Source organism: Polypterus senegalus, chromosome 9 (genome assembly GCF_016835505.1).
Source record: "Polypterus senegalus isolate Bchr_013 chromosome 9, ASM1683550v1, whole genome shotgun sequence".
Lineage (NCBI taxonomy): Eukaryota > Metazoa > Chordata > Cladistia > Polypteriformes > Polypteridae > Polypterus > Polypterus senegalus.
In genome coordinates, this window is record NC_053162.1 from 88,808,049 (window position 1) to 88,824,993 (window position 16,945).

Sequence of the window (16,945 nt, forward strand, 5' to 3'; positions counted from 1 at the left end):
TTATACTTTTTTCTAATGTAAGACATGCCCGGACACCATCAGACAGTCACCACATCTTTATGAAAAGGTCTTTTATTTTTCCTCCATAATTTACACGACTCAGTCCCGCACAGTCCACTGGGCCTTCTTGCCCCAATCACCTTAATGCTGGGCCTTTCTCACTCTGTTCCTTGGACCGCCTTTCCTCTCTCTATGGGAGCCTTGTCCTGCTCCCACTCCCGACTCTAGCTCCCAGACTGTAGGAAGGCGGGCCCTTTTATTCTCCCCCAGATGTGTTCCAGGTGCTCCCTCTGACATCACTTCCTGGTGTGGCGGAAGAGCACTCGGAAGCACTCCGGGCGACCCTGGAGGGATTCTCCTCCATCTTCCCAGGTGTGGCAGAAGTAAATCCATCCCGGGCCTCCTCTGACACGGGGCGCCCCCTGGCGGTGGCCACAGGTTAAAATAGGCGTAAGCCTCCTTGTTCCTCTCCTGTGGTCCTCCTCTGTTCCAGTGTGGTTGCCCCCTCGTGTCCCGGAGGACGTATGTGCCACCTTCCGGTCCCTCCAGGCGTCCAGGCCGGGTCGTAGCCCCAGCGACTCGCCACACTAATTACATCACCATATTTAATATATCAGATCATCTGACTCTTAATATACAGAACTTTATCATCTCATCCAATCAACTAAAGCCACCAGTAATTTCTGACTCCTGACGATTCTTCCATTATTCTGAACACCGCTTCATTAAGAGGGGTTTTCAGCAGAATTTCCCGTTGATCTCATTACTGCTTTATAGGAGGGGTGTAGGGGCTTTCCCATCAGATTCTCTTTCTGCAGGGTGTTCAATACTCATTTACCATACTAGGCTGACCCGCCTTTTAAGGCGACCGACTTTTAAGTTGACCACTTCTTAAGGCAATTCAATATGTAGATCAATTTGATATTTTATACAAACTCATTAATTTGGTTATATTGCATTTGAGCGGTATTACTTTAATACTCGTAGTTTCTGTTATTTTTGTGATGAAATTTAAACTTTTTTTCTATATTGAGGTCACCCTTTTGAACCCCCCTGATATTTACTACGCGGTGAGGCATTTGTACTCCATCAACATTAATTATTTCTAGAGACATAATTTTGTCTATTTTTCCAGCGCATTGCGCACAAAAGTAAGGGAACGATGGGAGCACCAGACCTCTGCTCACATCATGTCGCTTCGTACCGCAAGCTGCAAGTAGTAAGTCTGTGATAAGCGGAATACCGCTACGCTTTCCAATCACGGGACGGAAGGACAATCTCGACCGCTTTTATATAGCAAGAAAGAAGAAGATATCGCACAGTCTGGAGTAGAAAATCATCTTTTACCTGGAAAAACGAAACTACAAATCCCATCGTGCATTGCAAAATGGACGGGGCGTGTGTGAAACTCTGCGCCTTCGTAGCACTTACGGGACGGAAGGACACCCGACCACTTTTATATAGAAGGATTGTATCCTTGGAAAATTGTTGGTGCAGAGACCTAACGTGCTTAAGTTTTAAGTTACATTTAGTTAACCCTTAGATCCAGTCCTTTTCCTTATGTCTAATAATTATTCTGTTATAACTTTTTATATACTTGTAATAGATTGTAAAAGATTATTATATACAGTATTAACAAAAATTCTATTAACACCCACCTGTTAACTTTAATAAGGAAAACTGTTTTGGTACATTTGTTTAGGGCAGTGGGGAACACAGAGGTGACACCATCACAATACACAATTGTACATGTGCAACTACCGTATATACTTACGTTTAAGTTCTCCTGTGGATAGGTCGGGGCTTGATTTTTACCATATAATTGATCCAAAAGATTATGATATGCTAACGTCCACATGAGAGAGTAACCACGGAGCACACTGCCTTTTTTTTCCTGTATAATGTGCCTACGTGACCACACGGTAATACCTGAACTATTCTGAAGCGACGTTTTCACTGTTTTGTGCTTTTTGTATCTCACGTCCTCGTACACCTTTATTGTAAGAGCACCCTTTATCTATAATGGAGCGTTCAATCAGAAGAAAATATGAAGCTGAAAGACTTAAAAAGAAAACCAAATAAACAATTAAGTCTGGTATTTTTGAACCGGCGTATAAGTCGGGGTCTGATTTAATGATTGATTTTTCGGGTTTCAAGACCAGAATTGTATGCTAGTATAATATATGGTATTAATACATTTAAGCATTCATACTTGATGGCACTTTAATCGCTAGCACAGTTTCCATTCATGTCAAAATTATATGAAAATGCTATTTTCTTCGGAGTGTAGCTTTTGCTCACCTCTTGAACCTAATTCATTTTTTTTTTGGGAAACAACAAAGCATGGAAACCGTTCTAGCCAAAAATGACCTCTGGTCATTACGACTTAAATGTCTTTTTTATGTACAAATGTTTGAAATGGTGATTGGAAATTTAAAAAATTTCCAGAAAATATGTAAAGTGTTACTTTACATATTCTCATTAATTTATGTTGAGTAAAAGACATCACTAATAAGAAAACTTGGCATGACTATGTGATGATATACAGTCCATCTTTAATCTTTATTACTTGTACTGAATTTACTTCTGTCTAATAAGCAGTATTGTTATTTTTAAAATTGAACCATGAAAAATAGATGTGTTGCCAATGTGATTTATGCCATTCTACAGAAAGTTGCCACATTCTTAGTCTGCGACTCATTAATACTACCTCAGTTTGCTTCTACCACATTAAAAACAGTGCCTTTATTTTTCTAATCCTCTTTTTCACAGATGCAGAAGTGTATTTTTTTTTTTATTTTATATGTCAAAGTACCCTTATGTGTAAAGATTCCCATACGAGAAAATAGAAAGTAAAATGTATCATGTACTCTTACAACTTAAATGATGTGAAATTTTTCATTCTCTTTCATTCTGCTTTTAGTTTCTATTTTTTTGGGAAGTCTGGAAAGTAAAACCTGACATATGATGAAAATGATGCAAGGGTGAAAGAAGGCCCTTCTGAATGGGTCTGAGCTTGAAATACGTTAAACTTCCTTACAAAGTCCTGTAGCACCACCTTGCAACTCTGAAAGCGTGGTTTTTTTTTTTTTAGGGGGCCGGCACTTGGTGAAGCTCTTGAATTGTATATTGCTTACATGCTGTTCAGTTAGCACAGCTTTTGTTGGGGAAGCAGCTGTTATCCTTGCATGGAGTGCTAGGCAAACATGGCATTTCTGAAGTGGGCTTTTGGAGCCTTAGGTCTTTGCGGTATATTCCTTATAGGAAATCACGGAAGTGGAATAGATGGAAAGAAAATGCTGATTGTGAATAGGTATAATTCTCAATGAGCAGCTAGCCTGGAGTCAAGACAAACGAATAATACAGTTTCAGTCTGGTAAGAAATTCTTTTTAAATGTATTTGCATCTGCATTTAAGGACGCTAAGATCATCAACATTATTTATAAACAAATATTCTATTTAATTTGGGGGGGAAAAACAAACTTTTCTAAATTCTTTGTTATAGTTATTTTTTTTTAAACAAGTGTTATGCACCATTTTGGGAAAATCTTATAAAATGTAGAAAAGGGAGTTAACCTGAAGTTTTCACTGCTGGAGCTTCATGCTGTTTTTTATAAGTGACAATTCTAATTTTATTGTTTAGAAATACACTTATCAGTGAATATTTTTTAAATGTTCCGAAGCAGTTTGAACTGTTTATTAGACAAGGCATGTGAACAGGAAACTTAGCAGATGCAAGTTGGCATTTCAGTACTTCTTTTGTGTGCTATTTATGAAAAGAGGGGTATTTTTCCTTTTAGTCTTTCACATCTAACAATTATTTTACACACTTCCTTTATATAAAAAAAAGTTAGTCATGAATTCTCAATTTTTTTAATTTTATTACCAAAATGAAATATACCTTTGCATTGAGAACAGCATTCAATATGAAATTAACCATAAATTAATACCATTTAATTAAAATTGATCCCTATAAATCCCTTTTAGAATATATTGATATAAATCTATTATTAAACTGAAAATGGCTCATAATTCATTTATTTGAGACATTGGGCATTTAGATATTTTTCTTTCAATTTAAATACATTTTATTACATGTTCAGAACTTTCCAGTAGGTTTGCACAGTTGACAGTGCTTAAACATGACCTGCTTCTGTCTTTTAGAGTCCTGGGTTTGCATTCTTACCTGGGCACTGCCTATGTGGAATGTGCACTTCTTTACTTTGTCTGCATATGTTTTTTTTTTTTTTTTGCACTTTGGCCTACTTTTATGTATAAATGTGCCCTCTATCGGGCACTGTCCTGTCCAGGGCTGGTTTTTACCACGTGTCTGATGCTTCCAAGATAGGCTGTTGCTGCTGGGACCAGTAAAATTAGATTAGATGGATGGAAGTTTTTAAGACACTGAAAGACACATTTTCTTCACACATACAACTTAAAACATTTTTTTTTCTTTTCAATACACACAAACCTTCAATTATTTTTGTTAATTATTCATTAATTGACATTATAGGTCAGTAATTTAATATGGAATATGTTTGTTTTGGTAAGGTATACTTTTAGATTACTAGTTGAAATCTATAAATTGAATGATTTTGATTTTAGAAGTTCTAACATGGTTATATGATATACTGTATAATCTTAACTCTTTTTTATTTAATGCTGTAGTAGCTGTAAGCTTTTCTGTGCCTCAAATTTGCCAAGTCTCATAATGAAGTAATGTATAAACTTCTGGGTTTAACCTTTATATGAAGTTAGATTTTTTTATACTAAAGGAAATATGTATTTTATGATGATCTCCTGTCTAAATGTTTTCTGTAACCAAGATTGCTGCTCTAAAATAATCTCCATCAGACCAAATTATGTAGCAGATTTCCATACCTGTAGTGGTGTTTTGGCATGATAATTATGTGTGTTAGTGTTCAGTAGACTGTGTGCAAGGGTGGGGCCATCCTAAGAAGTGGGCCATGAAAAAAATTGTTCAGAGGGTGTGGTTGTGTTTGTGGTTGTTGATTTGTTTGTATGATCGAGAGCAGCATCAAGAGAGACAAAGAGCACAACCAAAAGATATGATCACGCACATAAACAGTACTTGCAACTCAAGATCCGAACCTCTGCTTAAATCTAGTGATGATTAAATGCCTGCTAAATAATGTCATTCAAAAATCCTATAAAATAAAGATGTATTATAATACTTTGTCATACAGTACAACTACAAAAATTAAATTAAAATCTATTTCAACATACATCAAATACCTAACACTGACAGCAGACATGTAAATGAGTGTTTATTAAGTAAACAGTGCACTGAAATGCTAATACATAACAGTCAACATTCAACACATTCACAATTCCAATCCATTAATTTAGAGTATAGTTCGGCAGGCAAGTGTTGTCTGAAATGTTTAATTTGCTGCTTTTGGTCAATTGGCAAAATTCTAAACTGTATTGTACTTAACGTGATCCCTGGTAATGTTGATGACAACTGTCATGGTTTCTTGCCTTGCCATATGAATCTGGAAATCAGTTTATCCCATTCTGAGAATCATTTTTTGGGCAAGGGAACAGGCAGTCTCTATACTTTTGAAGTAGGTTTCAGCTGTGTTTCATTTTAAAATAATTAGTGATTATGAAATCACAATACAAATGGCAGTATAGTGAAATATAAGTTAATACTTGAGTTTAATTTTCAGTTTAATTTAGTCTTATCAAGCTCACTTTCTTATGAACCTAGCATGCTATACATTAATCACAAATATAGTATTAAACAAGAATTGATATATAAATACAAACTAATTTCTCTAATTCTTGATCATTATTTCTCCATTTCTATTTTTTTTCCCTTTCAGAACTCCATTTGCCCTGTCACATTCGAGAAACATGCAGGTTAGGTTAATTAACAGATTGTAAGGGAAGGTTTTTTTGCGTGTCCTGTAATGGACTACAGCCTCATTTAAGGCATATGGCCTTGAACCCAGTGCTGCAGGAATATGCTCCAGCATCCGATGCCCCTGAATTAAACTTAGTGGGTTTGATAGTGGACGGATGAATAGATAACTTTTGGTTAGGTAACAAAACTGTTCATAAATTTAAAAATCAGATACTTTAGAAATGTTGTGGTTTGGTGGTGCAGTGGTAGTGCTGTTGTCTTGCAGTAAGGAGACCAGGGTTCATGTCCCAGGTCCTCCCTGTATGGAGTTTGCGTGCTCACCCCATGTCTGTGTGAGTTTCCTCCAGGTACTCTGGTTTCCTCCCACAGTTCAAAGACATGCAGGTTAGTTGAGCTGGCATTTCTAAATTGGCCCTAGTGTGTGATTGGTGTGTGTGTGTGTGTTTGCCCTGTAATGGACTGTCTCCGTGTCCCAGGGTTTGTTCCTGCCTTGTGGTTTATGCTAGCAGGGACAGGCTCCACCAGACCCCCATGACCCTGTTCAGGACTAGGCGAGTTAAAAAAGACTGACAACTTTAGAAATTCCTCCCCTAACTTTTTTAACTGATGCTTTTATACTACAGGATAATGCAAATAGTAATTGCCTCAAACTTAATTAATTGGATGCATTATATGTATTTTCCCACAAGTTACACATTATTGACAGAAAAAAATCTCCACAATGTCACCAATATTGGTAAACCTATGGTGTAATATATTTCTATGATTAGTTTAACCAAAAGATAGTGACAAATGTATTGTTTATTGTACTTTTCCATAAACCTTTTTTTAACCATACTTTGTTTTTGGTATGCTGTTTTAATGGTGACTTCATTATTCACATCTTTTCTGTCTTGTTTAGCAGCTAGTTAGGATTGTGCACTAGTATGTTGTTACATCTCCACCTAGTGGATATTTTCATTTTATTTTAAGTTTTCTTTCATAAACATCGTAGTAGGGTGTTGTACCGTGTTAGCCATATTGGATGCAGTGAGACATGGATGCTATCCAGTGACCTGAGACGAAGATTGGACTCCTTCGGTACTGTGTCTCTTCAGAAAATCTTTAGGTACTGCTGGTTTGACTTTTGTGTCAAATGAACGGTTGCTCACGGAGTCCCAAATGAAGCACATTACCCTTCATTGTGCGGGAACATCAGTTACCCCACTGCAGCCATGTAGCGCAATTTCCTAAGGGTGGTCCGGCTTGCAGGATCCTCATTGTTGAGGACCCAAGCAGCTGGACCCAGCCAAGGGAATGCCCCTGTAACATCTGGCTGTTGCAGATAGATGTTCATTTCCGGAACGGTGAGACTGGACTCCATGTCTTCCTGGAGGGTTGTCAACCAGGATCCTGAGCTGTTTTGTTATTTGCTCCCCAACTTAACATAACCTGCTGATACATGTTTTTATACTTGTTAATATTTGTCATTAATAATGCTTTAGTGAGTGGAACGTTTAAAAAAACAGTGTCACCCTTTTCATCACAGCACTGATAACTATTTCACGGAGAAACATGGTGTGCTGGTTTAAGCAAATAAAGGCCAAATGCAGAAGTGAAGTGAAAGCAAAATTTGACAAAAACTCAAAGATGACAAATTTACCAAGTGTTTACCAGGTGATGTGGATGTAAGCAGTTGGTTTTGCACAAATGATACAGTAACAGAGGTATTTCATATATATATATAACCTCTCATATATTTTATTTTACCTTGTGCAAATGCAGAAGTGGGGAATAAGATTCCCATCAGATAGTGTGCTGCTGCACATGATTTCATCTGTTCTCACAAAGTTTAAATAAAAGCATTGTCAAAAGCAGCATATCATCAAAGATCGCAACTGCTCCAGTTTTTTCCTTTCATCCACTTTGGGATAACAATTGCATTGTCTTCCTAGATTATCTTGGAATAGTGATTGCGTGGCCTTGGGACCCAGTTGTACCTTTATGAAGTTCCTTGAAAACCCACAGACCACATTCGAAGAGAGATGAGATTCCCCCCATTCCTATCCCCCAGCTCCCGTTAATCAAGCAAGATTAGGCGAACAGGTGAAAGTGGGGTTTGGGAGTGGTTAGGTGTGAGGAGAAATGAGTGCAGTTAGTAATGGTGAACTATACCACACAGCATTGTCAATCCCTTTGGCAGACCAGGTTTGTGTCACATGTGACAATAAATATGAGAGAAACTGATTACACTATATTTATTGTATCAACACATAGCCTTGTGTTCTTCAAAAAGCCAACACTACCTGCATATCATCATTAAGTTTGCAATACCAGTCAATGATTAGTGTTAAACACTTTTTGAAGTTTTTCCTATAGTTAATGGAAATGCTGTTTTTCACAATGTAATAAGAACAGAACATGATTTTGAGTGAGTAAAAGTAATTAGTAACTTTTGATTTTTGTTGGCAGACATTTATTTACTCAACTCCACTGTTTACTGAAGCAGTACTGATTTCAGGCTTTGCTAATCGAGAGTCTAGTTTTTTCGCACATATTCGCTTTGAATGAATCGTTTAAGTCACCTTTGTAACACTACCGAAATACTGCTTTCATATGGTGTTTTGCAATCTCTTTCACACTAGCACCACCAAGGACCAACTGTTTGTTGCATGTGTACCAGTAAACAGCTCAAGTGATTTAATAATATTAGCTCCTGGATTAAAAAAAAAATACAACTAATGTATACTGAAAAATACTTAGTTACATACTACTTCTGATGCATCTAGTTAATCGGCACTATCACTGAAGCTCATTGACTTAACATTATATTCTAAATCAAGTAACATTAGGCTAGAGCCTGTTTGTTCAGTAAGTGTAATAGGACATGTAATGAAAAATGACTGCCACAAGTGAAAAGATGTAATAATACATATACAATCATAGCTTACAATAGATAACACAATTAGATTTAATCTAACAAATTTAACCAACAATATAAATATCACAAAGCAAAGTTTTTTTTCCCCCTTTTTATTGTTCTTCAATCAGTTATTCACAGAATAAATGGGTTTTAAATTGCTTCTTAAATTCATTGAGGAAGTCTGTTCCACTAACTAGGACCTACAAAGGAAAAGAATCTGGATTGAGACTTGATGCCACATGGAGGCAGTATCATCAGGGGCCTCATGTATGAATGGTGTGTATGCACAAAAATGTTGCGTACGCCCATTTCCATGTTCACATAGCGATTTATAAAGACTAAACTTGGCATAAGGTTATGCACAAACCCTGCATATTCATGTTTCTGCTCAATTTTGCAAACTGGCGATACCCAGCATCAAAGCAGTTTTACTGTTCCTGTGTGGTTTCCTTTTATTTTTTAGATTCACACCTATGAAGTGGACTTTATCAAATACACTGAAATTAACCACATATCATTTAAAAATTTAAGGCACTCAATTGTAATCAACCTGTAACTATATAAATTGGTGCATTGTACCTCGGCTGCTTTAGCGTTGTTACTCTCAGTGCACCACTTAAAGTATTTTAACCCATTGTATCTGAGTATGGAATCACAGCTCCACAGCAGCTGATAGGAAAGCTCTACAGCGAGTTGTGTCAAAAGCGTTGAGGATTATCGGGATACAGCTTCTAACCAGAGGCGTAGCTAGGGTTTTCAGCGCCTGGGGACAACTGAAGATTTCGCGCCCCCTCCTGTTTGCCAAAGTGCAATGGGCAAGGAAAAGGAAATTTTAAAAAATGTATTTAAAATAATAGTATTTTAAGAAAAAAATTTCATATGTCTCCGAAAATGATAACGCTGCCTCGTGTTCTAGAAAATCAAAATCTGTCATTAATTTTTGTAAGAAATTCGTTTTCCGCATTTAAAAATGATTTTAAAGAAAGTATATAGCAAATTATAGGTCCAGAGGTCCTCTGTGGAGAGAGGAGAACCTTCCAGAAGGACAACCATCTCTGCAGCAATCCACCAATCAGGCCTGTATGGTAGAGTGGCCAGACGGAAGCCACTCCTTAGTAATAGGCACATGGCAGCCTGCCTGGAGTTTGCCACAAGGCACCCGAAGGACTCTCAGACCATGAGAAACAAAATTCTTTGGTCTGATGAGACAAAGATTGAACTCTTTGGTGTAAATGCCAGGCGTCACATTTGGAGAAAACCAGGCACCGTTCATCACCAGGCCAATACTATCCCTACAGTGAAGCATGGTGGTGTGAGCATCATTCTGTGGGGATGTTTTTCAGTGGCAGGAACTGGGAGACTAGTCAGGATAAAGGGAAATATGACTACGGCAATGTACAGAGACATCCTGGATGAAAACCTGTGCCAGAGCGCTCTTGACCTCTGACTGGGGCAACGGTTCATCTTTCAGCAGGACAACGACCCTAAGCACACAGCCAAGATATCAAAGGAGTGGCTTCAGGACAACTCTGTGAATGTCCTTGAGTGGCCCAGACTTGAATTCGATTGAACATCTCTGGAGAGATCTTAAAATGGCTGTGCACCGACGCTTCCCATCTAACCTGATGGAGCTTGAGAGGTGCTGCAAAGAGGAATGGGCGAAACTGGCCAAGGATAGGTGTGCCAAGCTTGTGGCATCATATTCAAAAATACTTGAGGCTGTAATTGCTGTCAAAGGATCATCGACAAAATATTGAGCAAAGGCTGTGAATACTTATGTACATGTGATTTCTCAGGTTTTTTTTATTATTAATAAATTTGCAAAAACATCAAGTAAACTTTTTTCACGTTGTCATTATGGGGTGTTGTGTGTAGAATTTTTAATCCATTTTGGAATAAGGCTGTAACATAACAAAATGTGGGAAAAGTGATGTGCTGTGAATACTTTTCGGATGCACTGTAGGTGCATTGGTGATTCTAAATTGTCCCTAGTGTGTGCTTGGTGTGGGTGTGTGTGTGTGTGTGCCCTGCAGTGGGCTGGCGCCCTGCCCAGGGTTTGTTTCCTGCCTTGCGCCCTGTGTTGGCTGGGATTGGCTCCAGCAGACCTGTGACTCTGTAGTTAGGGTATAGCAGGTTGGATAATGGATGGATGGATTTTAAGTTGTTTTACTGCCCTTAAGTAAAGTAGATTTTTATGGTCAGTGTATATATAATAAAGGAATGTCTAGCCCCCTTTAACCAGTGCCTTCACTCGTCAATTACTAGTTTTTTTCCCAGCAATTCATTGTTCAATGTCATAATTTGGGTCAGCAGGTGAAAGCTGCCTAGAGGAGAACGCATAGAGATGGGAAGTGCAGTGAGAGGATGTACACAATTACCTGTTATTTGCATTTCCCTTTAATTTTTGTGTGCGTTTCCAGAGGTATTATATACTTATAAGTACTTTTTTTCACCCTTGGGTTTGCATTCAAAAACTTGCTGTGTTGGTAGATAATCAACCCAAAAGTGCATGGCTAATGACATCATTTGGTCGTGGGTGTAAAGGTCATGATGAACACTTCATATTCATCCTAATTTGCAGAGACACATAAAAAGAATTAGTGTGTTTTTATTAAGCTAGTGGCCATTGAATCAATCTGTACATTACTCAATTACCAATATAGCTGATAGTGAGTGCACAAGTTACAACACCAATTTTTGCAGGAAACTTTAGTCCAAGCTGGGTGTTTTTCTTTCTTTTCTTTTAAACCTTGCCTTTGTATATAATGCCAGATTTGTTTGGATGGTTCTTAAAGGTATAATACAGAACTTCACAATAGGCTTCTCTAGCAGTCTGGCTCAAACTTGAATCACAACTGTTCCCTTTAGGAAGTGCACTTCTCCATATGGTGGACACCTGGTATGATTGATTATTCATTACTCAAACTAAATTAGAATGATTTTTTTTAACTGTGCCAAAGGGCAGAGTTTGAGGTACACTGCACTTGGAAAACATATAATTTGGCTGGTGCTGAATAAAAACACATTACTGCCACTCTGACCTAAGAGATGTGATCTTGCCTATCCTCCACATTATGGTGCATGATACTGAATATGCAATTAGACTTCTTACAGTACAGGCAAGACCGGGAAAAAAAAAATGTTCAAATGGCCTAGCGTTTTCATGTATGAATGTGTGTGTGTGCATATGCGAGAGAGGCAGAGTCAGATTCAATCTCATTCAAGTGATTACTGGAATATAAAATAAACACTTTCGCATAGGTATAATGAAACAAATGTGCTTTTATTCAAGAATAAAAATGAATAACAAAAAATTCAAGTGACAACAAGATACCAAGAAGACATGATTCACCAGCATTTGTGTGCCTGGTTATACCCCTTCAGCAATATCTTTTACAGGTAGCAAAACTTTACACCAGCTGTTACAGATGAAATCAAAGGCTTCTTCTTTTTGGGCGCATACACCGTTAGCATGGCACTGCCAGATCTAAACACTAGCTTGGCAAATTGCTCACTTGCTGAAGTAATTTAACTGCAGGTGGTCATCCGATTTTACTTTATGGTGCCAAGCAGAGTTGTGTCACTGTGCAGCAGTCTATTAGCCAGCGAAAGTGCTGTAAAGAAGCTGTCTGTTTTTATGGTTCTGCCTTTGTCCAGTAACGGCTCCATAAGCTTTATGACCACAGACTTGGAAAGTCTTTGCCCTGGGTTGTAACTCAAAACACAGTTCTCAACAAAACATTTGCCAGGTGTCAGAAATCGTAGCAAATTAGTCATTTTTCATACGTTCTGCACGGGTGTCTTTGTCAAAGCGCAAATGCCGCTTGTTAGTCTCATTGCAGTCATGTAACATCGTATCTTTGATTGCTGGTACAACAAATAGTTCTGAGCAGGCATCAACCACAACGCTAACTGTGGTCATCACTGTTCTTGTGAAAAGAATGGAGATGCCATCAACTCAGAGAGAGAGAGGCAAGTTCATTTTACCATGTGAGCGTCACTGATGGGAAAAAAACTGAATAATAAAAGAAAAAGCTCTAACTTTTACAAGTGACCAAAATTTACACGGTTGTTACAGACTCGAATCAAATGTATGTTATTATCATATTATAGTGATAATAATAGCAGCTCACTACTCAAAACACAGAGCACCCAGACTCAAACCTGGTACCCTTGGGTTATAAAGCAACAGTTCTTCCCTCTGCACCATTCAAGAATACATATCAACTTCCTGTCAATTGACATTTCAGCTTGGGTTTTTTAACTCCCTGACAGCATCATGTAAATCGAATGATTTTTTTTTTTCTTTGGTTATATTCTTGAATAAAAATGCATGTGTTTTACCTGATATTTGGACTAAAGTCTTCACACATTATACACTTCACATCATTGTTAGTATAACATGGACTAAGTTTCTGTTTTAGCTATGAGTTCAGCATTTCCTGTCTAGACGCGGAATACACATTAAATGTTTGTATTCCAAATAACGTTATTATTTACCCTACACAACTCCAGGCACCTCACTGCCAGATAAACAGACTTGAACTCTGAGAATTTTGCAATGGACTTCACTACGTCGGCTAGCAGGTTGCTTACTTGCTTGTGCTGATCGACACATTTGCAAAAGAAAAGATGCTGATGGAGAGGTGTGAAGTAATTTAAGGTGACCCGGGATTACGCATTTTTTCGTAGGCTTCAGGGATTCTAGTGTTAAACAAGAGCACCTCAAGGTTTATGAGGATTGATGGTTCTGTCAACAGGAAGGGATGGGAAAGCACTTCATGATTAGGACCTCTGTGTGGATAACAGGAGATGCTTCTAGTCATCAAAGTATTGCATGTGGCAGAGTGGCCAAAAAGCAAGATTTTGGAACCCCGATGATACATGTGTGGGAAAAGACATCAGAAAGTTGCAGAGATTTGGCCACGAGTGATCTGTCTATTCAGTGTTCTAATGTTAATCAATAAATACACCTGCCTATCTGAGGTCTCAATTCTGCACATCCTGTGTGGTCTGTGTGTGTTTACCTCTCAAATCCATTGCTGTGCTTGTTACAATTTATAAATTAAGCATTCAGCTTGTGTTACTGAGCTTTTAAATTGATAACAGCTATTCAAGCTTTTCATTTTGTCTCAGTACTTTTTCTTATTCTCTCCATGTGTTTCCATTCTCTAATTCATGAAGAGAAATTGGACACTGCAATCCCAGCTTTTTTAAAGTGCATACACTGGAGGACTTTGGGAGTGGATTTTTAGAAATAAGCCTTCTGAACATAGGCTTTTCAGCAGCAGATTTTGCAGCTATTCACTATATTTTTCTAGCCCCCGTGAGAGTAAATGAACATAACCGTATTTATTTTAATTTTAACATCTTAGTTAAATCAATTGGTAATATCAAATCGTGTAATATCACCTTGACTTTGTGGAGATATTTGAAGAAAAAAAAAATCTTCTTGCCAGACATCAGACTTCTTTAAGTAACATCATTAACCTGAACTGTTTGATTTCCTAATGAGAAAATGTTTAGGAGATATTTAAGTTGCATCCAAGTTGTGAGATTTGAATTTAATTTGTTGTTGAAATTTGGTTTATATGAATGATGGCTACAGTTTTTACTTAATTTATTTTGAATACTTGCTGTCACAGATGGTGTGTTCCATTTGTGTTTTTACTAATGTACTTTCTTTTCATTTTAGGTGTTTCTCAGCTGAACTTCATATTTTCCTTACTATGGGGAGGTTAAGGAACACTAAATCAGCTGTCCTTAGTATCCTTGTCTTGCAAAGCATGGTGCTCCTTTTAATTTACATCCGGCAAAGTGGTTTCACCTCCCAGGTTGAAGTGCAGAAGGGGAAAGTCCATGTTCTTATCCTGTCTTCCTGGAGATCAGGCTCATCTTTTGTGGGCCAGGTCTTTAACCAGCATCCCAATGTCTTTTATTTAATGGAACCTGCTTGGCATGTATGGGTTAGCCTTTACCAGAACAGTGCCAGTGCCTTGCGCATGGCTGTCAGGGATCTCATTCATTCAGTCTTCCAGTGTGACATGTCTGTATTTGACGCATACATGCCAGAAAAGAGAAATGTTTCCAGTTTGTTTCAGTGGGCTGTTAGCCGTGCACTTTGTTCATCATCTGTTTGTGAACTGCAGGAAAATGAGGAAATAAGTGATGAATCTGTCTGTAAGAAAAAGTGTAACAAGACCTCTTTTGAAAAGGTGGAAGAAGTCTGTAAGACATTCAGCCATGTTGTGATAAAAGAAGTACGGTTCTTTGACTTGAAAACACTCTATCCACTTCTTAAAGACCCCTCCCTAAATCTGAAAATTATCCACCTCATCAGAGATCCCAGGGCTGTGGCCAGGTCACGTGAGCAGTCAATGAAAGCCCTAATGAGGGACAATGGCATTGTTCTGAATACAAATGGTACTGAAGTGGCTGACACCAGCTACCATGTTATGAGGGAAATCTGTCGCAGTCATGTACAGATTTATGAGACAGCAACTCAGAAGGCACCCAGCTTCTTAAAGGAACGGTATATGATGGTACGCTTTGAAGACCTGGTACGAGACCCACTGACAGAAATCTCAGAGATGTACAAATTTGCAGAGCTTGACCTGACTGCCTCACTTAAATCTTGGATTTATGACATTACACATGGAGAGGGGCCTGGAGAAAAGCAAGAAGCCTTTAAAATAACTTCCCGCAATGCGCTCAATGTGTCACAGGCATGGAGGAAAACTCTGAGTTTTGAGAAGGTTGCTAAAATTCAGGAGGTCTGTAAGGGGGCTATGAACATTCTTGGTTACCGTCTCGTAGATTCTGAGAGAGAACAGAAACTTCTAGCTTTGGACATGGTGCTACCACGGAAGCGATATCAATTCATGTGGCTGCCATCAAAAACTAGCACTAATCAGGGCTAAATATTTCATGGACTCTTGTAGGTGAAATTACATGTAAGAGGAGGAATATTTCATTTATACTACAAAACATATTGGAAGTAAACTTATTAGGATTGGTTAATGAATATGGTCAAAGAATACAGTTTTGGCCAACCTAAGGAGCATACCTAAGAGAATTAAAATCCAAAGGATACTGGACCTACCAGTACATTCACTTGGTGTGCATGGTTTATTTAAAGTACAGAAGTTTAATTTAATTAGCTTTTTGAATTTAATATAATTAACTTTGATTCAAAAGATTTGCACCCAAAACGGTACGTTGAGTTAATTGCAGTTTCTGCCGTGGGCTTTAAGTCAAAGAACAAGGTATCTTGGCAATCTTCATATACAGTTTAATAAGAAACACTGTGACTGGAAAAAAAATTCTTGAAAGTGTTGAAATATGCACAGTGGCAAAAGAAAAACGTATTTGAAAAGTGTACGACAAAGTGCATTACTACACGGGGTTTTTTTTTTTTTTTGCAATTGGAGAAACAAGTTGTGAATTGCAGAAAACCCAATCCACTTAAGTGCAGTCGGGACTGAGGTTAGCTCTTTTTCTTTCTTGTGTGTAATTTACCCCACTTTGTGGTCTGTGAAAAAATAAACCTGTTTAATTTGGAATTGTGTCTGATTTGCAACGGTTTTATTATTAGCCCCCTATATGTCTTAGCAAGGTACATGTGCATGTAGAAAGAGAGTGGACTAGCACCACTGTGCAAAATGTAACAACTGGGGGAGTTAGAAGTGATTAAATGAGTGTCCCAAACAACAAGTTTCATTTTCAAACTTTGAACAATAAAATGCATAAACCCTTGTGTTGTATAGGCAGAGTACTAGGAAAATAATCAAAATGTTGTGCTTAACATGAAAATATAAGAACGTATGTAAATATTTTGAGGTAAGTTACACCAAAAATGTTATTTTCCCTAATTAATACAGCATGACCACAACAAAGTTGAATGTCAGCCTTAAATGTTCTTTTGAGAAATCCAATCAGAGATGAGTCTAGCTGAGGCCATTCTGAAGTAAGCCAATGACCCTGCAGTACTCGCAACTAACAGAAAATCCTAGGACATCCTACCCATTTCCATTGCCCTACCTCTTCAACCCATCCCCTGCTTCCAATAAAACCTTGAGTGGCTAGACAGCCCTGGGATTTGAGGAGTAAGGATAGGTGTGGAGATAGGTTATGATTAAACAAATAATAAAGCA

The 16,945-nt window shown here is 38.0% G+C and overlaps 1 protein-coding gene across 11 annotated transcripts in view; it reads left to right on the forward strand.

The window, feature by feature from the left end:
- The window catches only part of chst6 (carbohydrate sulfotransferase 6), a 126,638-nt gene extending 110,284 nt beyond the window's left edge, over positions 1–16,354 (forward strand). For 10 of the 11 annotated variants that reach the window (XM_039763431.1, XM_039763433.1, XM_039763440.1 and 7 more), the window contains one exon: positions 14,488–16,354. In XM_039763431.1, coding sequence (XP_039619365.1) covers positions 14,488–15,712 — 1,225 coding nt within the window. In that variant the 3' untranslated portion in view covers positions 15,713–16,354. Of the gene's footprint in view, positions 1–3,166; positions 3,377–14,487 lie in introns of those variants that run through there. The other variant, XM_039763438.1, reaches the window with a different exon arrangement.
- Positions 16,355–16,945: the final 591 nt, after the last annotated feature.